Source organism: Lepidochelys kempii, chromosome 2, assembly GCF_965140265.1.
Source record: "Lepidochelys kempii isolate rLepKem1 chromosome 2, rLepKem1.hap2, whole genome shotgun sequence".
Classification (NCBI taxonomy): Eukaryota; Metazoa; Chordata; order Testudines; family Cheloniidae; genus Lepidochelys; species Lepidochelys kempii.
Window position 1 is genome coordinate 258,024,645 of NC_133257.1, and position 26,958 is coordinate 258,051,602.

The following is a 26,958-nucleotide window of genomic DNA, read 5'->3' on the forward strand; positions in this document are numbered from 1 at the left end:
CTAAAGCAGTGATTTTTAACCTTTTCGCATTTGCAGACCCCCTAAAAAATTTCAAGTGGAGGTGGGGACCCCCTTGGAAATCTTAGACAGTCTGTGGACCTCCAGGGATCCCCAGAGCACAGGTTGAAAACCATTGTGCTAAAGCTTGCTACCAGCTAAAGACCATGAAGATTCCATCTGCACTGAGCATGCTCCATCTTCTTGCAGCTCCTACCTGTTACAAGCAGCGCATGTACCAGTCCCACAGAATGACTGAGCATGCTCCAGCCCAAGATGAGGGGTTTAGGATGACTTTTCCTGTAATTGCTGCTCCAGGCCAGAGTTGGGCCAGACACCAGAACTGAGAGCAGGGAGCCTGTCTCTCTTTGTACTCTCAATGACACCATGCTGGCATCCAAGCAGCATGGAGGAGGAAGCAGTCTGACTTAAATGCAGAGGGGACAAAGGCCGGGCCAGGAGAGAGGGAAAGAAATATACTGGGACAAGGAGTCTGGTTAGACTGGGACTGGAGAGCAGAGAAACTGACTGGGAGGGAGGAGGGGGAGGCTGGGACTGGAAGTGGAGGGAGAATACAGGGGAGGGGTGAATTATGACTAGGAGGCAGTGTGGGAAACAGGGTGGGGGGAGGAAACATATGACAAGGGTATTGAAGTGGGGGGCGGGGGGAAAACAGACTGCCTGGGCAAAAAGATTGGAAAAAGCAGTCCCAGGAGGGAGACAGTGTATGACAGCCAGCTGCGGGGAGGTGGGGAGAGACTGGACAAGGAGCCAGGAGGGGAGAACTGGGATGGGCTGGACAAGGAGACAGGGACTGGGTATAAGGGGGAGGAGAGGGAAAAGACTGAGTTGGACAGTGAACCTGGAGGGGGAACTAGGACTGGCTGGGCAAGGAGACTGGAACTGGGATGAGATACGTAAGGAGTGGCGACTGGGACAAAAAGCCAGAGGTGGGGAAGTGACAGGACAGGGACAGATAGCAGGGAATGGGGCAGAGGGGCTGGAAATGGACAGAAGAGTCTGTGACCACTAGAGAACACTCCCTTCCAGAGCTTAAAATGAAACCCGAGATTCCTGAATCTCACCACTCCTCACTTTCACAGATATTTGCCGACAACCACTGGAAAAGTGTTGCATCTCCTCCTCCTCTTGCACTGGTCCACATAGAGGAAGATAACCTACTATTGCTATCACTAATTCAGTTAGTTCATGCGGCAAAGGTCCATGAAATGGATCTAAAAGTTCATATGCGGCTGACGACCCACACGGGTGTCAATATGATGCTATATGACCATTTGTTTTCTCAGTTTGTTTTTTCAATAATCTAGGAACTAACAGCCACATTAAGGATGCAAAATTAAGCACTTAAAAAATTAGGAAACGCCAAAATTATTTATTTACATGATCACACCCTATTTTTTCCACAGGACCCCTACCCCAATCAGTGCAGAGGATGGGCAGTGCTCATTCAATGAGCAGCCACTCAATATTTTGTTTTCATCTCATTGTTCAGTGTGTAGTCCCATGTCTTGTTCACTGCACATTATTCAAACGCTGCTCTGAAGACAGAAGTATTAAATTCCTCATGGTCTTTTCTATAGTGCTCATCTCTATAGTATCCAAGTGATTCACAAATATTCATTAATCAGATCCACAAAACCCATGTGAGATGAGTGGGTATTATTATTCTCACTTTACCAATGGGGAGCTCAGGCACAGAGGGATTACGGACAACAGTATTCATTAATTTTAAGTGCCCAATTTGAGATGTCTACACCACATGATTTTTCAGAGTACTTAGCATTATATAGCACTTTTTGTATTCAAGCACAACTCCCACTCACTTCAGCTGCAGCTGAGAGTGCTCAGCACTTCTGCAAACCAGACCCCATGGTCTCAAGCTGGATAACCAGCAAATGAGGAACACACAATTTGTGACCACCTGCAAAAAGTTTGATTTCATTGGATTTGCCCAGCATCAAACAGGAAGTCTGGTAGAGCCAAGGACAGAATCCAATCTTCCAGGGCAGCATTTGACTGAGTTAAGCATCCTTCTTCAATCCCCTGCCTTGTTCACCATACACCTTCAAACTTCTGTAACAAGTGAGGAGGGGGTTCAACAAACAGTCTCCTTTACTACACAACCCTGATTCATCCCCACAGCAGGTCCATCGGGTGCAGTGAATAAGGCAGAGTCCTGTGGAAAAGTCAATATGTGATCGTGTAATTAAAAACTATATTATATCATATAATGTATATGCACAAGGGGATTTCCTAACTTTTGAGTGCTCAACTTTGCAACCTTAATAATGTTCTTTTAACATACCTTTGTGCATGTAATTCAAATATACTATACCCTTTTGCCTTGCCCCTCAGGCCAAAGTATATGGCAGCCCCTTTCAATACTGTTTTTTTTACCATGGCATACCGTACTGTTCCAATTCCCTCATTTCTGCCAGGCCCTACATATAGCATTACAACTGATTTAAGCCTCGCTCATAAGAAACATTTTCCACATATACGTGTGTGAGCAAGCCAAGAAGCACTTCTACAGTATTGACAAAGCTTTGCACTACAGGAAAGCAAAAAAAGTACCTGTGGATTTGTCCATTTTTATGTAGGTAGTCCAGCCCCTCCAGCACCTCCTTTAGGGTTGTGGCTATACTAGGTTCATCCAGGACTCCATTCTTGTGTTCCCCTTTTGCCACTATGTGTTTAATGACATCCAAAACAGATCCTAGAGAGAAGACAAAAGTTAAACTTGTTCTTTAGCTTCAACTGGAAGGAATTATTCCATGTGATTAAATGCCATCTACACAGCCATCTTGTGGGTAAATCAAGGAAACCGGGAAAATAAGTGGAGGGGTTAGGGTTAGTAGCATCATAAAGTCAGTAGCACCCATTTTATATCCAAACAAAAGGGTACCTTCTCCATTCCAAAGGGGATGCACTGAAAGGACTTTTACTTGCACTTTCTTCATGGTTTTACTGAAAGTGTTTAAGCCCCCCATTTTTATCTGGTCAGTGGTGGGGAAGGTCTTACAGATCCTCAGTAGTACAAACATACACCTCTAGCTTGACTGAAATGTTTGTCAAGAAGTCCAATACCAGGTAAATGCCTTACAGATCAAAGGGCACCTAGTTTGTCAGCTATTTGTAAGAGTTAAAGTTCATTCTGACATTAAAATCACAAAAGACTAATTTGTCAGTTGAAACAAATACTGGAGCACAGATGTTGAGGAGGAGCTGTTTTGGCATTGATTCAACTTAAGAGTGGGGAGAGGAAATGGAGAATTGGGGAGGGAGGGAGTTGCCACTCTTCACAAATTAAAATTTGGTAGAATTTTATTTTCCAGTTTCTAAAGATACACTTGGTACACAGTTGCTAACGTTGGTACTATTCCTAACACTTAATGGTGAACATCTCTAACAGATGGAGAAGATATGAATTTAAAACGTTGGTAACAAATTACTTCCTCACTATATGCAGAATTGGAGTACAGTTTAAATCCTTCCGGAGATGGATCAATACAGCTCCTCTTCCTGAAGGGGTGTGAATTACATCATCCTAGATGACAAACGATGCTTTACAAACCAAATCAGCTCTTTGAATTGCACCCAGGAATAAATCGGGAATCAGTTCAGAGACTGCCTCTTCTCATACAACATTGTGACCTGCTGATGTGTTTGTGCCAACATTCTCTGTATTTTCATCTGGGGACTGGAAGGCCATATATTTGGTATTTACTGCTCCCATTGGCCAGACAGCCTGACCTTCAAGGCACGGTGTATAGCCTCTCTCTATTCTCATGGGCTAAACTGTGTTTAGCAGCTCAGTTTGGGGGTTGAGTATCTCCAACCCAGTTTTGTATTGTTTAACCCTTGTATATGCAACTGTAGGAAGCTTTAGTGATACAGGTATAAAACAAGACAACGTCAGCAATGGTGATGGGTTTTGGAAAGAATTAGCTTCGGACCACAGGTTTTCTATTTTAAGTCCCTGAGTATATACTTAGTCAAAGAACATTTCAGTACCAGTTTAGTGAGTTGTAAGAGTTAGAGTTCATTCTGGCTACCTTGTAATTAAAATTACAAAAGAAAACAGAACATGTTTCGACTTGTTAAAGAACAGTGAAAAGCCCAGAAGGGTTTAAAATTGGCATGTATTAAAAACATTAAGACTTAGTCATATGAATTTTGATTACCAATGAATTTCAAGAACGTGCAGGTTAACGTTTCTAAGCAGATAGAAAGCAGAACCTGATGGGAAACACAGGTAAGAATTTTTTTTAAAAAAGTGTGCACACACACACACACACACTTACACTTCTGCTGTTATAGACGCGAAGGAAATTCTGAGGGTTTTTTTTAAACTATAATTTAGGGGGAGGGGGTTTTTTTTTCCAGAAATTTTGCATTATTTTGTTATCCATTTTATCCACATGGGGAGGGGAGGTTGGGTCCTGCCCTCAGGCGTGGGAGACCTTGGGGGCAGAGGGAAGAGTTGCAGAGCAAATACTCCCTGCATTCACCCTGCAGTGGTGACTGCTGTCCCACGGAGCTGCGCTCGGCTCTCCACTCCAGACATTGCAGCCTGGTGCACAGGGGCACTGTGCTGTTCAGGGTTGGCACAGCCACCCCTCCATCATGATGGAGGTGCATACAAGCCAAATTTGAGTGTATAATCAGCCGAATGTGAGCTCCCAGTGTGACACTGAGGCCAAAGGGTTAAATCAATCCTTGGATGCGTAAAGAGAATCTTGGGTAGGAGCAGAGAGATCATTTTACCTCTGTGACCTGGAATACTGTGTCCAGTTCTGGCACCCACAATTCAAGAAGCATGTTGATAAATCGGAGAGGGTTCAGAGAAGAGCCACAAGAATGGTTAAAGGATTAGAAAACATGTCTTACAGAGTTATTTTGGGGAAATTCTATGGCATGTTACACAGATGGTCAGATTGATTACAATGGTCCTTTGTGGCATTGGAATTTTTGACTCAAAGGAATAGAACAAGACTGAAAACAAGAGTTGTCAGGATCTGCGTCTGCACCTACTGCTTAAATGTTCTAGAGATCAGAACTCAACTATATTCAGTTTCCCCCCACATTCCTAGGACTGCAAAATGCATTTTATAATCAGTATCAGAAGTGTCTAAAGGTACGTCTGTTCTTAGCCAAAGGTCCGCTCTTACAGTAACAACCTGAGTTATAACACATCTACATTTTCTACAAGGAGAGCAACATTTATTGTGTGACAGTGAATGATTGAATGTGACTTATTTCTACTAAAGAAAATTCACAAAACACATACCAAAAAATCAGAGTATGTGCCTCTTCATTTTACCCCAGAATGGCTAGACTCTGAAGTTTTGTCTTTTAGATTCTGAGGTCTTCAGGACAAGGGACGTCTCTTTTGTACATTTTTGTATGACACTTAGCATAACGTGGCCTTGTTTGGGTTCTCTCAGTGCTACTGTGATGTACGTACTAGATTCTTAAGTTTGATTGGACAAAATGTTTGTATTTAGGAAATACCTGATGTGTGCGTATACCTTGATGATCTCTATTTTAGAAGATAGCTTTGTGAGCATATCAGGCACAAAACTTCCACATAGACTGCTTGGTCCTTCCCCCTTAAATACACTTCTATCTGCAGGACCGAATGCAATAAGAAGTCCAATCAAAATATGGTGTTCATGTTCTCATTTCATCCTCCTTCCACCGCCCACTCTGCCAGAAGACTTTGCAAAAAAGGTTTCCTTCTCCTGCAAGAAGTTCTGGAAAACACAGGGGCAGACCATACAGAGTATATACACACAGATTTTGATCATTAAAAAGGTTTAGGTAAGTTCAAGTTTATGTTTAACACAGAAAAACAGCAATTTTGTTTATAGAATAGCTACAGCCAACACAGATCCATGTAGTGTATAACTGGTACAAGGCTAGCTTGTCATTTTAAGTCTGCTAATGTATTTTTAGACTCCACTTTCAGGTGGGGATGTTTAGAACAATGGAGGAATTTGGAAGTGTTCTACAGAAACAACAAACAAAGGAGAAATACAAAGAGCTCTCTCAGCCAATATTTAATGTCGCAGACTGCAGATAAGTGACTAAAATGCCCAGGGCTTAAATTCAGCTGATTTCAACCCCTTTGTAGTTTTTATAGCATGTTTGGGGATGGAGAGTTTGGGACCCTGGGAAATATAAGAATTTAAGCCCTGAAAATGTCACCTTCCTACTGAACTAAGTGTCATCCGAGTCATCCCCACCTTGTCTCTCTCATCCCCACTTAGTTTACTCAAAGAAAAACATGCTTTTACTACTGTCACCATAGCAGTGTAAGAGCTATATTTATTCTACCTCATGCACCAACAAAATTGCTAGTCAAGCTCTGATTCCAGACCCTTGATTGCAACTACATATGACAACACTGGGTGATACAAAGAACTAAACTGAGCTGAGCTGCATTACCATAATAGATTCAGCCTGAAGTTAGAAATCTTACTCCTGACATGTTAGCTAAGCCAGTTTGATATGGAGTGACTAAGAAATAAAAGGATCATACGAAAGAAACTGACAAATCCAGAGCAAAGCCATTCCTGAGCAACTTGAGCCAACTACAGTATATTTATTAGTCCAAGACCACTATTGCTTTAGGATTTAGACAGACTTCTCACTGTCACAGATGAATACTTATAAGATTCTTGTACGTTCAGAGGCCTTTTTACCTTTACGTGAAAGATCCTCCGTCACCTATGGAGTACTATCTTCCTATATGGGCTACATATTTCTAAGTGTGAAATAAAATGGGCACATTCAATTATTTCATCAAAGTCAGTCCTATGGAAGATGGAGAACATGCTCTATAGGTTGGTCACAATATTTTTTTTATATAGCACTATAGTTTGACACAGCTTCTTGGCACAACAGCATGCTCCCAATCCCAAGGGGCTGACAATCTAGAGCAGCGGTTCTCAAACTGTGGGTCGGGACACCAAAGTGGGTCATGACCCCATTTTAATGGGGGTCACCAGGGTTGGCTTAGATTTGCTGGGGCCCAGGGTCAAAGCCTGAGCCCTACTGCCCGGGGCCAAAGCCAGAGTCAGAGGGCTTCAGCCCTGGGTTGCGGGGCTCAGGTTACAGGCCCCAGCCTGGGGCTGAAGCCCTTGGGCTTCAACTTGGGTCCCACTCAGGGCGGTGCGGCTTGGCCGGACTCAGGCTTCAGTCCCTCCTCCTGGGGTCATGTAGTAATTTTTGTTGTCAGAAGGGGGTCACGGTGCAATGAAGTTTGAAAACCCCTGTTCTAGGAGCACAAATGGGAACAGCACATTACACCAAGCCCCTTGTGATCATAGCTCTAAAGGTTCATAAAACTGGTGAGCTGTAAGATGCTCTTTGAAAGAGACAGAAGAAGTTTGGCAAATGTTGAAAGGAAGGCTATTCCAAGTGTTCAGGGCAACATGTAAAGCAGCACAAAGTCAGGAGTGGGCACCCAGCAATTGGAGTCTAAATTTAATTCACTGAAATGTTAAGCATGGGTAGAGAGGAAGCGCTGACGAAGAACCATCAATGGATCAGAGTCAAAGACTATAGCATTCCAATACAAAGAGAGGAGATATACTGTTAAAACAGCATTTTACTGGAAACTGTAATATGAAAAAATGCAACAAATGAGTGTTTCAGTGCATCAAATGCCTGCAAAATAGTATACAAAAAGCTGGTGCAACATACTATGCACTGCGATAAGATGTTCAGAATTACTGTTTATTCCCCTTGAATTCAAAACCTTCGCTATCATTTAGCACCAAACACAACCCATCAACAACTATATTATCTCTATTAAGTACACTCCCATGGTGCGAATTATACTGTAATTAAAAGTTAAGTGGTTTTCTGTTCAAACTTCCATGCTCCATAATTAGCTTTGAAAGATACAAATGCACCAGAGTTTGCAATACTTTCTAACAATAGGTGGTCTTGGAGAGGTCTGCTTTGTAGTACATAGATTTTTTTTCCCCACAGCAGATAATACGGCCTCCAGCCATTACAGGTCAAGTCCAGCACAAGCAAAGCAAATGATTTATTGGGATCCCAACATCCCAGGTTAGCTCTGGAACTGTTCAACTTAGAAGAGAGACAACTAAGGGGTGGAGGGGATATGACAGAAGTCTATAAAATCATGAATGGTGTGGAGAACGTGAATACAGAAGTATTATTTACTCCTTCCCATAACAAGGACCGGGATCTCCTGAAGAAGTTGATAGGCAGCAGATTTAAAAACAAACAAAAGGAAGCCGTTCTTCACAGAACGCACAGTCAACTTCTGGGTCTCCTTGTCAGGAGACGTTGTGAAGGCCAAAAGTACAGTAACTCCCCACTCAACGTCCTCTCGCTTAACATTGTTTTGATGTTACGTCCCTGCTCCATTACAGAACATGCTCGTTTAAAGTTGTGCAATGCTCCCCTGTAACGTCGTTTGGCCGCCTGCTTTGCCCACGGCTGGCAGCCCTCCATCAGTTCCCCTACGCCGCCCCCCACCACCCCCATGGCCTCCTGCCTGCCAGCGGACCACCGCCATCCCCCTGCTCCCCCCACCTCCTGCCTGTGGCAACCAGCTGTCTTGCAGCATTCAGGAGGATGGGGGGAGGAGCAGAGACACAGGGAGAAGCGAGGACATGGAATGCAGCCTCCTGACTGCCGCAAACTAGCTGACTGCAGTGGGCAGGAGCTGCGCGCCGCGTCCTCACTCCTCCCCCAAGCCTCCTGAACGCCACAAACCAGCTGATGGCCACAGACAGGAGGCTGGCGGGAGAGGGGAGGAGCAAGGACATGAGGTGTATAGTAAAGGGGGAGGAGATGGGGGGGAAGAAGAGGTGGGTTATGGGTGGGGGCTTGGGAAGGGATAGAGGTTAAGTGGGGAGTTACTATATTAAATTGTTTCTTTAAAATTGTTTAAAACTTATACCAGTATTAAATTGCTTGTTTAAAATGTATATAATGCCTTTTATCTGGCAAAAAAAAAAGTTTCTGTAGAACCTAACCCCCCCATTTACATTAATTCTTATCTAGTCACACTTAGCAGTAGCGAACAATTTAAAGAGCATCATTATCAGCTCTAAGAATTACATCTACTTGAACTTATCAGCCTCTGACTACCTCGGAGAAATAAACCTCAGAAACATAGATAGATGCTTGGCATTACAGAGTTGAGACAGAATCAGATAAAATAGGGAGATCAACACACTAGAGATACACCAAACAGTGTCCAGAGAAGAGAAAAGGAACAAGCGACACAGAGAACAGAAGAAAACATTTGAATAAGTTCCAAGTTCGTGGATCTGACAATTTAGTCTTGTCACCAGAGACAAGATGTCACTGCAAATGGAAATCTCTTCCTTGAAATTGGCCCTTTTTCTCCAGACTGTGGACCATCTGCATAGAGGTGTAGGTACACAAAAAGCAAGATTAAGACTAGCAGAAGGAAAAAGGGAATAGGTGATGAAAAAGATGACAGATGGTACAGTGTATTCTATTAGGGCTTTTTGTAATTTCCCTCGTCTTTTTAACTTGATCTTTTATATTTAACATATTTGAACTGGACCTATCAAAATGCAAACATGCCTCACACAGAGCAAACATATGGATCTTATCAGATACCCTCTTCCTTTCCCCACCCCATGCCCAAATGTCAACTGTTGTAACTCATTAGTTACTTAACTGGACCCATTTGTTGCATCACTCCACCACATTTGATTATAAATCCTTGGTGATGGAGACTGTTTTCTGTGAAGTACTCTCCGGGACACTATTCATGATTACAGAATAATTCAAATTAAACAAAGATTTCTTAAGGTTTGTTTGTCCATTGATCTTAATTGCTGGTCATTTGGAAGCCTTGCAAGTTGTTAGATCAGTGATTTTTCCAAATAGATTAAATTCCTGAAACGTGACAGAAGCTCAGAGTGCATGACCAGCTCACAGAGTTTCAATACCTCAAAGACTTGCACAATTTAAAAATACATTGGGAAGCTTCTCATGCTGTAGGCTGGAATGGTAAGAATTGCTCTCTACAGTAGAGCTGTCACAGACAGCTGTTTGATGAGCAAGTGTCTTCTGTCACAGGTTCAAATGACGGTTCTTAACTGTGAGCACATTAAAGGAGCTAGCAGATTTGCAAATCAGAGAAGATCTAAGAACAAGGATTACGGCTCCTCGTCTTAACGAACGAGCAAGCCACACAATTTACAGAGCAGAACCGCCAGCAGTTAACTTAGAAAAGGCATAGTTAAAAGTCATGACATGGATGTGTTAGACGGGCCAAATGCAAATCTGCCCCATTTTAGAAATATTGGACACTGCTGATTGCTTTGGAGCAATGTTGCTGCATAAAGGCCAGAATTTCAAGTCTGAATGATTAAAGTAGGTACCTAAGAAAAAGTGGCTTATTACAGGTACAGAGCACCTGCAGCTTCCACTGAACTCAATACCAGCAGCAGATACTCAGCAACTCTGAGAGGAAGGCCACTTGTTTAAGTGACTACATTTCAAAACTGGGTGCCAAAAGTGTTGGCCTAATTGCCCGGAAGAGATTAAACCCTACCAGTGTAGTCAGTTGCCTGTGTATTATCAAAAGAGAATGCTAAAACATAAATAGGTTTTAGACTGTTCCCCTTTAGGATTATTTCTACAGCAGTTGCATTACCGCTCCTTTAAGATTTCAGCAGTACTGGTGCCCCAAGATTAAGAGATTAATCTGTACGGATGTAAATCAGAAAAGAAGTCCCAGTCCTTGCATTCATACTTTGTCTTATTTGTGGGACAAAGTAATGAGGAGCCTGAAGCAGGCTAAAGTTAAGTCAATTTCAACCTGAAAAACAGGTCAGTGGAGATTGATGCTGTTGAAAAAGGAAGCAACAAGAGTGTGTGTTATGTAGAGTCAGTCATCTACTGTTCCAACTAAAAAGCCCATGCTAGGGGCTGTGGGAAAAAGGGAAGAAACTCCTCTGGGAAAGCAACTCTGGGAACTGAGCCTTGCTTTTTAATATGAGTACAGAAATAATACTTCAGAAGACCTCTCACCCAGGAAGCTTTACATTAATCAATTTTCAAAAACAAGCATAAGATAGCTTCAATTACTACGATTTTTATAGTTTGTTATATTTTCCTATTTTTGGTGTGTTTACGTGAATCTTCACATAGCAAAGAGGGATGGGAAGGACAGAAAAATGACTACACTAGGGGAACAGTGACTATATAAAGTGCTCTCAAATGCACAAAATGAAACAAATAATTTTCTCCTCCAATCTTTCAGTTACAGTACTGTGAGTTGCTACTTGTAACAGTAGCAAACAAGTGTTCATACAGAGGCACCATTTTAAATGTGATTGTATTCCTTTAACTTTGGGAAAATAAAAAGGGAATATTTGCAGTGATTTCAGCATCTTTAGCTGCAGATTTGGGGGGGATGCGGGGCGGGGGAGAGAGAAGAGATGGTACAACGGGGAAAGGGCACATTTAATGCCAACCACTTCCCATACTTTTTCCATATGGTTTAGGGTAGATGAAAATAGTACCACTCACCTCCACTAAGTAACTTCATCACTAGCCAGAGCTCGTCTTTCACCACAAATGATGTGTAGTAAGATACAATGTTAGGATGATGGCATTGACTCATGGCTTGAATTTCTTTCTGCAGAGAGGAAAAAAAAAGTTATTTTTAAATGCCTGTTAAATAATCACCATCTACTACTAGTTTATATCAAGACAGGGTGTTCATGAGGCGAAAATAACTCTTGGGAGACAACAGTGAAGATCCAGAAATGTAACAGTTATGTTTGATCTGCTCAGATCAAACTTTGAAATTTTTTCTGAATACAGGATTAAGCTATCTAGTCCTGGCTAGTAAAGAACAAGGTGGAGGACCTCCAGTTACAAGGGTCAAGGGCAACACCCTGGCAAGAACCCAAGCCCCTACTACCGAACTTAGCTAAGATGAAAGGGGAGGTGGCTTCTGGGACTTCTACCAGGTTGTTCCCCCTAGAATTTGCATAGCGGCTCCATCTATCAACCTCTGGTTAATAGGCGTTTCTTCCTTATACACACTATAAAACTTTCAATGCTACTATTGCATTTTGAATCAGTAGAGAATATGGTAGAGCACTTAAAAAAAATTATGAGAAGGAGGAATTCTTCAGAGGATATTACTTCCAGAAGTCAGGGCTGGGCTGCACAGTAAAAAAAACAAAAAAAACAAACGTTTGTCACATGCTTGTGTGAATGTTGAGGAAGAAAAAAGTCACATGCACAACATATGCAATCAAAAAAACTATCAGCTATTTGATTTGTAACATAGGGGGACTAACAAATGTTCCGTTCCTCACACCAGGTGGTGAGGCCATGAATAATTAATGCATGCAACAGCCCTTTCCTTTCAATGCAATTGACCTGTGCAATATTAGAGGTGAGAAAAAACTACTAACAAAAGCAGAGCTTCTTCCCCCAACCTCAACAACCCTCATCTTCTATTCTAATCTCTCATTGGCTATGTAAGGGCTTCTCTTGTGTCCACAGAGGATATCAATATCCTTGGAGGCTTGGCGCACACAACTGTTTTAACTGATCATTGTAAATCACAATGGGCATTGTGGTTAAAAATGCTTCCTCTCATAACTGAAACCAATACAATGTGTACAATAGCTCTGTTAGAGCAATAGAAATGCAGCACAATTGCTGAAGAGCTGTATTTAACAGCCAGGAACCTTGTTTTATAAGCACACTGGATGGGGAGAGGGAGAAATGTGAAAGACTATCCAAAATCCATGTGTATTTATTGCATCCTCGGTTTACAATAATTTTCCAATATCCTCCAGAAATAAATAAGGTTTAAAGAGTGATTTTAAGTGAAGCGACTTCGGAGTACATTGCTAGACAAGGACAGCAGAAGTGAAAGCTGCTACCACCAATGCCCATGCCTTGTGACCCGAGTCACAGAGCAGAGTAATAAGGAGAAAGGCCCTATTTAACCTGTGATATTGCATACTCCACAATGTTAGGCTTCCACCGCAATTTTGACAGTGGGAGCCCCCACTCTCAGCCCCAGGCGGCTGAGAGTGGAAAATCACGGAAAAGTAACAATGGACTTTATTACCACAAATAATAAAGTCCATTATGACTTATCCACAATTTTCCATGGCTTGTCTGCAACTCAGCCAATCTTTTGACAATCATCCTGCAATTCAAGTAAGGCCTTAGTCATGAGTGAATTACACTTGCCATTTGTCATGTTCCTTTTCACTCCTTCCTTCACCTTGGGGAAACCTATGCAGCCACCTGATATCAAGTATCAAGAGGCAGAAACTAGGAGAGCTGCAGAAATTAGTTTCGCACAGTCCTTCTCCTAGAAGCAGGTTCCCATTGCCCTATATTCAGTCTTTGTGGCTATTTTAACTTCAGGTAGAACCTTAAGCTGCATCTTGCCAAAGGTTTCTCAAACTTCAGGTAAAGATAGGACCAGGTACATTTATCTGAACACCCTGAACTAGTTGAAGCTATCTTGAACAGAGACTTATTTCTGATTTATAATTTGGGAAACAGTATTTAAAAGTGTTGCCTGTTTAGGTATTGAGGATGAAACACTGACAAAAACATGTTTGAAGACATGCAAGAGTCTTGAAAAAGGCACATTTCCCATGAATTGGGTATTAAAATATCCACATTGCCAGACTCCAAAAGCTTGTATCCAGAGATCAGCTCTAACTGCTCTGATGCCTTCTCATTAAGTGCCATGATGAATACCTTAACCACATCTCTCTACAGTAAATTGAGCATTTGGAAGCTTCTGAAACTCCAATAAAACTACTACAAACTATAATTTAGAATCATAATAGATACTGAATAGACACCTTATGTAAAAAAAGTCAAACGCATCAATGGAAGACCTGGAATAGCATTTTGTTTATTTTGAAAGTGGTCGACTCACCCACTGATGTCTGATTCAGATTTGAGTTAACTGGAGTGGAGATGTGGGAAGCTGGCAGACCAAACACCTGACCCACCAACTGAATTTGACTGCAGGCATATGTAAATATGTTAAACGCACTTTCCTCTGGAAGAATTTTGTCTGGAAGAATTTTGCTCCTTAAAACACTGAGCACAGGATCCTGGTAAATTTAGTTTTCCTTCCTACACATTAACTCAATGGACACAGTATGGGGGAAAGCACTGTGCTTACACACAAATACCTCTGCTTTCAGAGAAAACCAGGATGCTGTTTACTTACTGAAAAGTCAAAACCAATGCGAAACAAATATATTCCAATGTTGCAAACCTTATTTGGGTGGCTCAGTCAAGCCACCAGAAGATCTGCGATAAGCAAAAGTAGGTTCAGATGCAGCCTACGCCACTGCCCTGAGTATTGAGGGGAAGAGTTCTCCTCCTTTGGTTGAAATAAAGTCATGTGTTAACTTTTAGAAAACCTCCTTGGTTTTGCTCCATAAAGCATTTATACATAACTGCCTCAGAAGTCACAAAAAGCCATAGCCCTTCAACTTTTCTATTTATTAATTCTAACGTTTAAGTTGAGGCTATGAATTGATAACATGAATGCACATTTTTTAAAAGAAATCTTAAATCCTTCTTCCCTGTATCCTAATCAAACTGGATAAAAGCAGGATATGAAAAAAGGAAGGACAGATATAGAAGCCAGGAACTGTTTTAATCAGAGTTATCAAAAATTAGCCCGTGAAACTCATTACAAGATATTAGAGCAAAAAGCTTGGAAGGATTTAAAAAGCATTAGATATTTATATAGAAAACAAGAAAATCCACACCTACATTAGTAAGGATTAAACAAACAATTTGGAAAGAATATAAGTCTTCATGCTTCAGGGGTTAAGTCAATCTAAAGGGATGGGAAGAAACTGCTCCTATGGGCAAGTCATTGCACATATGCCCACTTTGGCATGTTTTGCACCTTCCTCTGAAGATGCTAGTACTGGCCACTCTCGAAGACTGGATACTAGACTAGGTGGACCACTGGGCTGATCCGGTGTGGCAATTCACATGTTCCTATATGTTACTCTGCTATAAACTCACAGCATGGTCTTGAGAAAAATCACTCAACATCTGCTTCCACTCTCCTCAGCTGCAAACTCAGGACCACACTTGTGTTGTCAGGATTGATGTTTGTAAAGTCCACTGAAGATATAAAGGAGTAAACGCAAGAATACTAAGAGGGTCTTCCAGCAGGTCAATCTCAACCTCAATGCGCCCGCTGCCACCTCCTATGTCAACTACATTGTCACATCCTTCCTTTTGACTACCAGTATTGTTCACCACACTGACAGAAATTTATATAGATTTACATGTACACTCTGAATCAACTTAAATTACACAAGTTAATGCCTTGTAAATAATTATTATGGGAATTTTCTTTAAGATGCCATTTTGACTGGATCAACAGAACAGGGGCAAGTGGATTGCAGTTTTCTTTTAGAAGCCAGGCTTCCACAGTCCCTCAGGAATTGATGTCCAAACTAAACTATAACATGTTCTGACATCAATCAGTAGAGAAATTAAGACTGCTCAGCTTCAGTTCTGATGCTCATGTACTGAGGAATGATATGGCGAGGACTGCAGTAGCCTTAAGGCTTCCATTTTCTGCTAGTTAAGGTCCCACCACATGAGATATTTAAATCAGTCACATACCAACTGTGGTTATTTGGTATGTCAAGTTATAGATTTACATTTCAGAATCTGAAATGCTTTGAGGGTTTTGTAACTTCCCTCCAATCACCCAATTTAAGGGATATTTCCAGTTTCTAGAAACTATCAGAAAATAAGAGTCCCAGTAAGGAAATGGACAATGATGACACATCTGTGCTGACCCTACTGGATCAGTCTGCTGCTTTGATTCTAGCCACCATCTGGTATTGTTAACCCACCTGTGGGACATAGGAATTGGCCTACCAGACCAGATGTTTATCTAGTCCAGTATCCTGCCTGACAGTAGCCAATGTCAGAGCCTTCAAAAGACGGCATAAGAAACCCAATAATGGGCAATTATAGGACAGTCTGCCCATAGGGGAAATTTTCTGACTAAGCCCAGGCAGTTAGAGCAATTGGTTATGCCTTAAGGGATTATAATTTCTCATGCCTTAACCTTGGATATTCTTATCCATGTGTCTGATTTTTTTAAAAAAATCTTTCACAGCTCTTGATCTCAGTATTTTGTGGCAGAAAATGCCACAGGTTAATTTTGTGCAGTGTAAAGATATTTTATCAGGTTTAAACTTCTTCAAAATCACTGCAATTGACTATCTGATTGCTTTAGTATTACAAGAAGAGGTAAACGGGCAACCCAGTTTACATTTTTCTTTGCTATTGATTATTTCTAGTCTGTCATGTCCAGTCTACTCCAACACCTTGCTGAACGAGACAGACCCAGCCATTTCAGTCTCTTCACATGGAAGTCATTCCATGTCTCTAATCATTTGTCACCTATTTCTAAACCTATTCTATTTTTCTGATCTGCAACCTAGAAATCCACAGAATCACTCTCTGAAAGTCATGACAGGCAGCTGCTGCTTCCACCCGGTAGGAACCCTATTTGGAATTCCACAAGCTTAATGATTTCCCCTCAGTTGTTCAACATTTAGACTAACTATTAGAGGGCATTAAGCAGACAATCCATTTCACCCAGCTATCCCAATATCGGTTGGGGGGGGGGGGGGTGAGGAACACGACCAAACAACTGGATGAAAGTTAACTGGCTTACATTTAACCTAAGGAAGATGGAGATGCTGGTGAGTATAGAGGAATAATTAAGGCCTTCTTGACTGTTAGCTCTTCCGAACAAGAATGTGCCTTTTTACTGTTTGTACAAGGTCTGAGATATGGAGGACACTAGTAGAAACAGTTAGAATCCATGACCATTCCCTCAGGATAGCCATCACTGTGATAGACAAGGAGATGCCTGCTCCAGGAGCCACGCAACTCAGCTCTGCACTTGGAAACCAGGTTGTATCATTGGCCAGAAATGCCTATTCCACCTCAAAATGGCAACACTGCACCCATTCCTGGAGGGCAAAGGTCTTGTTACTGTTAATCGCTCTGCACCACACCATGAATGCTATGATCAACAGGGACAATGAAGCTGGAGGATACAAGGTGCAGCACAGGAGGTGGAGGAAAGACATTCACAGTGAACAATGTCCAGCTTGAAATTCTCTGCAGCAGGAAACAGTAACCTTTAATAAAACTGTCAAAAGCACCTAAGTCACTTAACAGCCAAAGCCCCATTCACCTTCAGTTATGCCTAGACTCCTAGGTCACTTTTGAAAATAAGACATAGGTGTTTTTGAAAACTGTAACCCAATTTTTCTTTGCAAATACAATGGTGGACAAGACACTGCTTGACCTTTCCCCTACACACATTTCTTCCACAAGTACTGTGGCAAAAGGTGATTTGAAAAACCATGAAGAATTACTCTGAAATCCTCTGGCAATATATGCTCTAAGTGCAAAGCCTCCAACCCTGCTGGGGAAAGTGAGACACAGAGGTGGCCGTGATTTCTCCACAACCATGCAGAACAGCAGAAGAACAGGAAACAGGCCCCAGGTGCCCTGGTTTCATTCCCGGATTTCGCCACAGACTTCTAGTAATGGCTTTGCTCCCGTGTATTTTCTTTGTGGCAGTTATCACCTTCTGCTAAATAGCCATGGTGTCCTTCTGTAACTTGGTGCATATTTCCATACTAATCCCTAGCATGGTACAATTGGTATTCTAAAATTAACACAGCTACAATGTATGATTTACAATCTATTGCCTTCATCTAGAAGCACACATCTGTTAATTATAAAACACATGACTGTTACAAACAGCTTCCAAAACACCACATGGTGAGGGTTACACCAGGACACCAACATGTCTCAAATGTATTTTGAGACATGAGAATCAAGGTCAAGTACCTTCAACTAGCCAAGTAATACCACTTGTCTTGCTTAGCCACCTTTCTCCTGAAAGGATCCGCCAAGAGTAAGGATCTCTCCCAGCCTCCCTTCCACTTAACCCATTTTCAAAACCCTGTGTCACACCCAACAGCTGCTACAGCCTAAATCAGTGGTTCTCAAACTTTTGTATTGCTGACCCCTTTTAAACCCCTCTGAGTGTGACCCCCCCCCTTATAAATGAAAAACACTTTTAAAAATATTTAGCACTATTATAAATGCTGGAGGCGAAGTGGAGGCTGACAGCTCGCAATCCCCCATGTAATAACCTCACAACCCCATGAAAGGTCACGACCCACAGTTTGAGAATCCCTGGCCTAAATAAAGCTCCTTCCAGAGTTCATGGTCTTCAGCTTGATTCAGCTGACAGTGCTAGAGAGCGCAACATAAGATTTCTCCCTACCCCTCTCCCCCACAATCCCAGGACTCCGCATGTTAGTTCTACAGAAGTCCCCGCCCCCTACTAGCAAGAGTTTGAAACAAATCTCATTATTAACAGGGGAAACATTTCACCACCCAAAATGAGGGTATAGCCCAGAAGTGGGCAAACTATGGCCTGCGGGCCACATCCAGCCCACGGGACTGTCCTGCCCAGCCCCTGAGCTCCTAGCTGGGGAGGCTAGCCCCCAGACCCTCCCCCGCTGTCCCCCCTTCCCCTGCAGCCTCAGCGCTTTGGCCCGCCACTCCTGCTGGGCAGGGTGGCGGCGTGGCTGGCACCGGCAGGGCTGTGAGCTCCTGCTGTTCTGAGCAGCATGATATGGGGCCCGAGAGGGGGAGAGGGGTTGGATAAGGCGCAGGGGGTACTGGGGGCAGTCAGAGCACAGGGAGTGGTTGGATGGGGCGGAGGTTCTGGGGGGATGGCAGTCAAGGAGCAGGGTGCACTGGATAGGTGTGAGAGAGTCCCGGGGAGGGCTGTCAGGGGGGAAGTCAGGGGACAGGGAGCGGTTGGGTCAGGGATTCTGAGGGGGGCAGTCAGGGGGTGGGAGGGGTCAGGAGTCAGGCTGTTTGGGGAGGCACAGCCTTCCCTATCCAGCCCTCCATACAGTTTTGCAACACCGATGTGGCCCTCAGGACAAAAAGTTTGCCTACCCCGGTATAGCCCCTCAGATCTATGCAATTTTAGCCCCTTGACCAAACAAAGTGGGGATAAATATTTCCTACCTCACCCCAAAACAATAATCCCCCCAAAACGTCCACTGGTCTGAAGTGCTGTAGGGAATTAGAGTTGACTGAGCCCCGTATGTCATTTTCTGTCCCAGCTCTTGATGAGTGGGCAGCGTTTTATTACACAAAAGCAAGGATTTTGCTGCCAGGGGACAGAATGGAATGTTTGTTGTCGTAAGCTGACTATTATGCTTGGAGTCCCTGATCAGCACAACAGAGGGATAATGGATCTAGTAAAGCACACTAGTTTATGTTTCTAATGGCATGATATAGGGGTGTACCATACACCAGCGACAATTTCTGGCATTTCTTTTTTAAAATATTTATTCTTGGATTCCATTTTGGCCTTCATCAAAACAAGGTTTTAAAAAAAACCATAAATATAAAGATGAATATTGCAGAACTAGACAGGTTTCATAAAAGCTATTAGAATGATGGCAAAATGCACACAGAGAAATTTAAAAAAAGACTAGGATTCTCTACCTTTGAAAACTGAGGAATAAGGGAACTTGATAAAACTACACAAAATACAAAAATGTTTGGTTCATCCACTGGGCAGGGGCAATGCCATCCTTTGTGCAGCGCATGGAATAAGGGAGCCCCTGAACTTGATTGAGGCCTCCAGTGCTAATGCAACAGAAATAATTGTTGATTTATATCACAGTCATGCTCAATGGCCCAAACCAAGACAGGGGACCCATCATGCTGAGTTGCTGTACAAACTTGAAAAAATAGTCCAAGTCCCAAAGAGCTTAGAGTTTAACAATAGAACAGATGAAGGGTGAAGACAGGTATAACACAACAAATAAGCGAGCATGGCTAAAATAAAGTCAGGCTTATATTTTCACCCAACTAGAGACACTTTAAAGGGTCATGGTTTTCAGAGGATACTGAGCACCACCTTCTGAACAAATCATGTGTCTCCAGTGGGGTGGCAAAAAACGCTAATCAGTTCTGACCATTCAGGCCTCGCTGCGTTAAACAGAAACGGACCATCCTCACACATGCTATTTCATTGCCATGACTGAGCAACAGAGAACTCAACCATATTTTATTCTGATATTAACATAAGAGATTTATTGTTCTCAGTTGGGAAATCAATATTTCTTTTGTTATCTCATGCCCCTTTTGTTCTTGGCCAAATTACTGACACAACCACATTTGAGCAGCAGACACTTCAAGTGCATGGCTGTTTTCATTGGCAGTATCAAAATTAATGTCCATCGGACCCCCTTTAATACATATTTTATTGATTATAATGATCAATTCACTTGGCTTTAGCACTAAAGAAAGTACATCTTCACACAATGCACAGTCAACCTGTGGAACTCATTGCCAGGGGATGTTGTGAAGGCCAAAAGTATAACAGGGTCCAACAGAGAATTACATAAGTTCATGGAGGACAGGTCCATCAATGGCTATTAGCCAAAATGGTCAGGGATGCAACCCCATGCTCTGAGTGTCCATAAGCCTTCAATTGCCAGAAGCAAGGACTGGATCACAGGGGATGTATCACTCAAAATTTCCCTGTTCTGTTCATTCCCTCTGAAGCATGTGGCACGGGCCACTGTTGACAGACAGGATACTGGGCAAGATGGACCATAGGTCCGACCCAGTATGGCTGTTCTTATATTCTGATGTAACCTGTAAGAGTCTACTTTTCAGTTTACAGGTGCAGAAAGACACCCTTTGATTCCTGTCTTTAACCCAAGTATCTGCCCAAGAGATTATTCCTGTATGTTTTATTTTTAAAATGATCATGGTTTAGAGTCATCCTAAAGCATGACTTGACATTTCTTCTTCACAGCAGCCTGTAATCAAGCCTGCAGAAGGGGCCAGCACTAAATCATGTCACATAATTGGGACTTCATGAGAGAAGAAAGCAGCGATTCATTGCAGTCCTATTCATTATGAGATAAAATGGAGGTATTTTGAAGAATGGGTCAGCTGGAGATTAAGATATGTAATTAGTGGACATTTTTATCTAAAATTACATGCCAAGTCTCTACTGCAGAGCTTTCTGAATATAAGCCTTTTAGCTGAAATTGGCAATTGCTCAAATACTGATCTCAGTTTTAGTTTGTGGTAAAGCAGTTAGGAATATAGTGAGGACCGGGGACCACAAACTACACAGAAGGCATTAAAATTGTGACAGGATATGTTGCCAAGAGGAAAGATCATGATTGTGGGAGGGAAGAGAGATCCGGATCCCCCTAGACTAGCTAGAGCCATAATGGTGTTTAGACTCACTTGGTCAGAGACAGGGCTTAAAGCTCCTACAGATACGTTAAAAACAACTGCACTTGTATAGCACATTTTCTCCTCTCTACAAGTACAGATTTACAACACTTGAGAGTCTGACAAGTATTGTAACCACTTAATAGATGACAACCGGAGCTCAGAATTTGAAGTGTTTTGCCCAAATTTGTACAGTAAGAGCTAGAAACAGAACCCACGAGTTCTTGGCTCCCAATCCTGTGTTCTAACCACCAGCCACCAAACCACATTGCCTGTTAGTTCTCTTCATGATGATGCTTCTCTGTTGTCTGATGATTAATAAGGCTACCATTACTGGCTGTCAGGACCCAAAGGGAGGGAAATTCTGGCCAGTATTTAAGTTATAATTAACCCCCACAAAAAGGAGAATAGCTGTTACAGAAGGGAATGTGCCTGGCTAGAAAGCAAGCCCACCACCATGCACACTACAGCAAAGAGGGAATAACCATGAATTATAACAGCAGCCTGACAGAATCAGCAGTTAAAATATTAAAGGGATTTTGGTAAGCCAGCATGTAATGGGAGTAATGTAATGCAATGCTACTGCTACATCTGTCCTGAACAGAGTTGGTGTTATTTACAGGGCTACTAGCTGCCACAAAAGCTGCTACTAGTCGAGAATGAGAAGGCCTGGGGGGAAGTGGAGGAATGTATTCACATACAAGTAATGAATCCCACAGTATTTCCTACAAGAGTAATTATGTCCCTCTCATTTTGGTTCAGATTGTAGAGCCCTCAAAAAACACTGGCTGAGTCCTTACTCATGTGCATTTAGTCCCATCCAAATGAATGGGACTACATGAGTAAATGCTCCGTGTGAATAACGCCTCCATAATTTGACCCGCTGGGTCTTTGGTCACACATTGTGTCCTACACTTGGGATCTTATGGGGGGGGGGCGCGTCTTTAAACCATGCAACCACAAAGGGGGAGGGAAGGCTCATCATCCTCAAGATCATAACTTTCCAAGAAGGGTTGTTTAAAGGCATCTCAGAACTGAGCAGAAGATTATGCTAACTAGAGTAGTTTTCCCAAACAAAAATTTATATAATTGTGTACCAGGAGTTCATCCATGCTGGTCTGACATTTCTCGAGATTGATCCGTTTAATTGCCACCTTCTCTTTTTTCGGGATACAATAGGCTGCTTGCACCACAGCTGTTGCTCCACTCCCTGGAAGGAAAGAGAAAGAGAAATAATTAACACCAGCTCTTGTAGGACTGTTGCAGGAAGGTAGAGAATTTGGAGAAACCAATATTACAAATCCTGGTGACTGCTAATTGCAAAACCAGGTGAAGGCTTGAGGAATCCAATCCCCTTAAAAAGGGAAAGTTCTACCATACTAAGTTCTGCATAGCTCAGCAAGCCAAATAGAATGCATCTATTGAAGCACAAGGTTAGCAGAACAGAAACAATGCAGATCTTTATGAGAGATCATCAGAACTGGGCAAGCTAAATCTTGCTCTTACTCAATCAGACAGCCCCACTGAAGTCAACAGGACTATTTGGGTGAATGAGAAGAGCAGGATTTGACCCTTGTGGATTGACTGGGGGGAAGGGGAGGAGTAACATGACTAAAATAAGTTATTAACCTGATGCATCTATTCTAATTTTTCAAAAACAAACTGTACCATCTGTTTTGCTACCAACACAGGTTATAACTAAAAAACATTGGAAAGAGTCTAAATAGCTTTTCACATTTCCCTCAGTTTGGAGATGAAGATGCATTAATTGGCTTCATTTGGATCCATTCTTCAGGTGTTCAACTCCAGGTCTCTCATACTAGCACAATACCGCAGCGTCCAACTCATTTTCCTTCTATCCTTAAAACTAGGATCAGCTTTCCCCTTTTCCAGCTTTCAGCCATTTTCCCTCTCCACCCAGGTCCCAAAAGAGATGGGGATCCTGGGTTGCGAAGGATACAGGGATAGCTCTCTGTATCTTTCTCCCATAACTGTTGCTCTGTGCAGCAAAACAGCAGGAAGTCAGGAAGAAAGCAGAGAAAGTCAGCAGCTGCGGACTGCCCAGCGGTGGGAGAGAACTGTCTACCAGCAGAGGAAGGCCAAGAAGTTACGAACGGCCTTCAGTCATCTCAACTCTGCCCCTGGGAGAAATCCATTGGTAAAAAAGGACACTTGGCATCTGCAGTTTAAAAGAAGCTTCCAAAAGGTCTCAGCTATGCCATTTATTATTTATACACACCTCCTTTCCCAAGCTAAGTCATCCTAGTGTTTGCAAGCTCTCTTCCCACAAAGCTGCATTCCGAGGCCCTCAGATGCACACGCCCCCGATCACTTTTTGTTGCCCATTTCTGAATCATTGCTATTCCTACCATGTCTAAGAAAAGGCAACAATGCAGCATTGGAGGAGAAGATACAAACTCAAGCTAATGACTCTGTTCTAAACACTATCTAGCAACATTGTCATTCACAAAGATAATGCACATAGCTCCCAAACCTTTACGAAATTTTATCAGGCTGGCAGATAGGGAGGAAGAGGCACTGGTGTTAATTTTTCCTGTTTGCTTGGCTCCTTCATTGCAGACAGAAGAGCTAGAAGTTTCTATTTTTAATATCACAAAATCCACCCCATCATTCTGTGACACCGTTCAAGCACAGTTGGCTTGGTCACCCTCCATTTTTACTTATTTTAATTAATAAGGTTAGAAAGAGAACGGGGGAGAGCTTGACAGTCCAATTTTTAAACAAAGGCTGTTGAAGCTGTACACAAATGGCTAACATCAATATTTTCCTTACAGCAAGTCTTATAAACGAGAAACAAATCTTTAAATAAAAGCATTGGTGGAGAACGAAGAGGTCAGAACACAACCCTGAGGATTTAGAGGGACAGCTGTGATCAAAGTTTGACAAATAAAAGCTCAAAGACCCAACCCAATGATGTCACTCTTCAGATCCTCTTCCAGTATCTAGCAGACCGGAAATGCGAGATCCCCGTTTTCTTTATGTGGTGAGGTACGTGTACTCTGTACAGTGGGTACACTTTGCTAGCAGAGTCCCTTAACTTAAGACAGCAAGGCAGTCTTTTTTTTTTTCCTTAAGGTCCAAATTTCTTGGTCAAGGTCTAGTAAAGGCCCAGACTCCAGAGAAAATAATTTTAAAAATCCCACCCAAAAATGATGAGTAAATAAAAAGATTTTGGGGTCCGTTCAAAAGATCTGGCAGTCTGGATTTGACCCACAGTCTGCCTATTGACAACCACTGGTTACAGTCTAAAGGCACACAATCTAAAAGAGGTGGAATGCAGAACACAAGAGTCTATGGTCATTACAGCTGGACTGTATCATGCAGCAGCTGGCTTCTGAGAAGTTTTGAGGAAGAGGGTCATATATTTCCAGGCATTCATTAATTCACAGACTGTTCCTAGCACAGAGGGCAACACGAAAGCTGCCAGGAAAGGCTTGGGTGGAGCACGGGTAGAGGGGGAAGGGTAAGAAGAACTGCTGTATTAACAGGACTGCCTATCATCCAGTGCTTCAAAAATGAAGCTGTGGAACAGAATCAGGGGATGAACTTGGCGGAGGGGGCATGGAGAATCTGCACAGACAGTCAGGAAAGAGGAAACATGCTTAGAGATTCAGGAGAGGAAGACCATGATAGCTGTGGCTTTGGCTGGACTAAAGGGAGAAGGGATGTGAGGGTGGGGAGCGCTTAGGAGTTGGATGCAGGAATTAAGAGGAGAAAATTAGCTGTGTGACAGGCTTGCAAGACATAACCACTGTGTTAAAACTGGACATGATTACTATGCCTGCATGGTACCGTGCTCAGGTTATATTCATGCTGAATTCTTATGGGACTCCTTACCCCTGAGGAGTCTTGGTCAGGTTTACTGGGAGGGGGAGGGGGAGTTGTTTTTTTAAGTCTACTTCTTCAGATTTTAGGACTCTGCTGTTCTTGAGAAGCAAACTGAAAAAACAACAAAAACTCAAGGGGACTCAAGATGAAAGGAGCAGAATACGCAGACGTGACAACAAAGGCAAGGAAAGTGCAGTGTTGGCATTTCCTCATACTCCCAGGGTATGTCTACACTACGAAATTAGGTTGAATTTATAGAAGTCGTTTTTTTTAGAAATCAGTTTTATATATTCGAGTGTGTGTCTCCCCACAGAAAATGCTCTAAGTGCATTAAGTGCATTAACTCGGCAGAGTGCTTCCACAGTACCAAGGCTAGAGTAGACTTCCGGAGCATTGCACTGTGGGTAGCTATCCCACAGTTCCCACAGTCTCCGCTGCCCATTGGAATTTTGGGTTGAGATCCCAATGCCTGATGGGGCTAAAACATTGTCGCGGGTGGTTCTGGGTACATATCGTCAGGCCCCCGTTCCCTCCCTCCCTCCGTGAAAGCAGCAGCAGAGAATCGTTTTGCACCTTTTTTCCTGAGTTACCTGTGCAGACGCCATACCACGGCAAGCATGGAGCCCGCTCAGCTCACTGTCACCGTATGTCTCCTGGGTGCTGGCAGACTTGGTACTGCATTGCTACACAGCAGCATCAACCCACTGCCTTGTGGCAGCAGACGGTACAGTACGACTGGTAGCCATCATCGTCATGTCCGAGGTGCTCCTGGCCACGTCGGCTGGGAGCGCCTAGGCAGACATGGGCGCAGGGACTAAATTTGGAGTGACTTGAGCAGGTCATTCTCTTTAGTCCTGCAGTCAGTCCTATTGAACCATCTTATGGTGAGCAGGCAGGCGATACGGATTGCTAGCAGTCTTACTGTACCATCTTCTGCCAGGCAGGCAAGAGATGAGGATGGCTAGCAGTCCTACTGCACCATCTGCTGCCAGCCAAAGATGTAAAAGATAGATGGAGTGGATCAAAACAAGAAATAGACCAGATTTGTTTTGTACTCATTTGCTTCCCCCCTCCCCTGTCTAGGGGACTCATTCCTCTAGGTCACACTGCAGTCACTCACAGAGAAGGTGCAGCGAGGTAAATCTAGCCATGTATCAATCAGAGGCCAGACCAACCTGCTTGTTCCAATAAGAACAATTACTTAGGTGCACCATTTCTTATTGGAACCCTCTGTGAAGTCCTGCCTGAAATACTCCTTGATGTAAAGCCACCCCCTTTGTTGATTTTAATTCCCTGTAAGCCAACTCTGTAAGCCATGTCGTCAGTCGCCCCTCCCTCCGTCAGAGCAACGGCAGACAATCGTTCCGTGCCTTTTTTCTGTGCGGATGCCATACCAAGGCAAGCATGGAGGCCGCTCAGCTCACTTTGGCAATTAGGAGCACATTAAACACCACACGCATTATCCAGCAGTATATGCAGCACCAGAACCTGGCACAGCGATACCGGGCGAGGAGGCGACGTCAGCGCCGTCACGTGAGTGATCAGAACATGGACACAGATTTCTCTGAAAGCATGGGCCCTGCCAATGCATGCATCATGGTGCTAATGGGTCAGGTTCATGCTGTGGAACGCCGATTCTGGGCTCGGGAAACAAGCACAGACTGGTGGGACCGCACAGCGTTGCGGGTCTGAGACGATTCCCAG

The 26,958-nt window shown here is 43.0% G+C and overlaps 1 protein-coding gene across 3 annotated transcripts in view; it reads right to left on the reverse strand.

Annotated features, from left to right (window-relative positions):
• The window catches only part of OXSR1 (oxidative stress responsive kinase 1), a 117,650-nt gene that overhangs the window by 57,027 nt on the left and 33,665 nt on the right, over nucleotides 1-26,958 (reverse strand). For all 3 annotated transcript variants that reach the window (XM_073334693.1, XM_073334695.1, XM_073334696.1), the window contains 3 exons: nucleotides 22,503-22,615; nucleotides 11,578-11,686; nucleotides 2,593-2,734 (listed from right to left, as the gene is read on the reverse strand). In XM_073334693.1, the coding sequence (XP_073190794.1) occupies nucleotides 2,593-2,734; nucleotides 11,578-11,686; nucleotides 22,503-22,615 (364 nt within the window). The remainder of the gene's footprint in view (nucleotides 1-2,592; nucleotides 2,735-11,577; nucleotides 11,687-22,502; nucleotides 22,616-26,958) is intronic.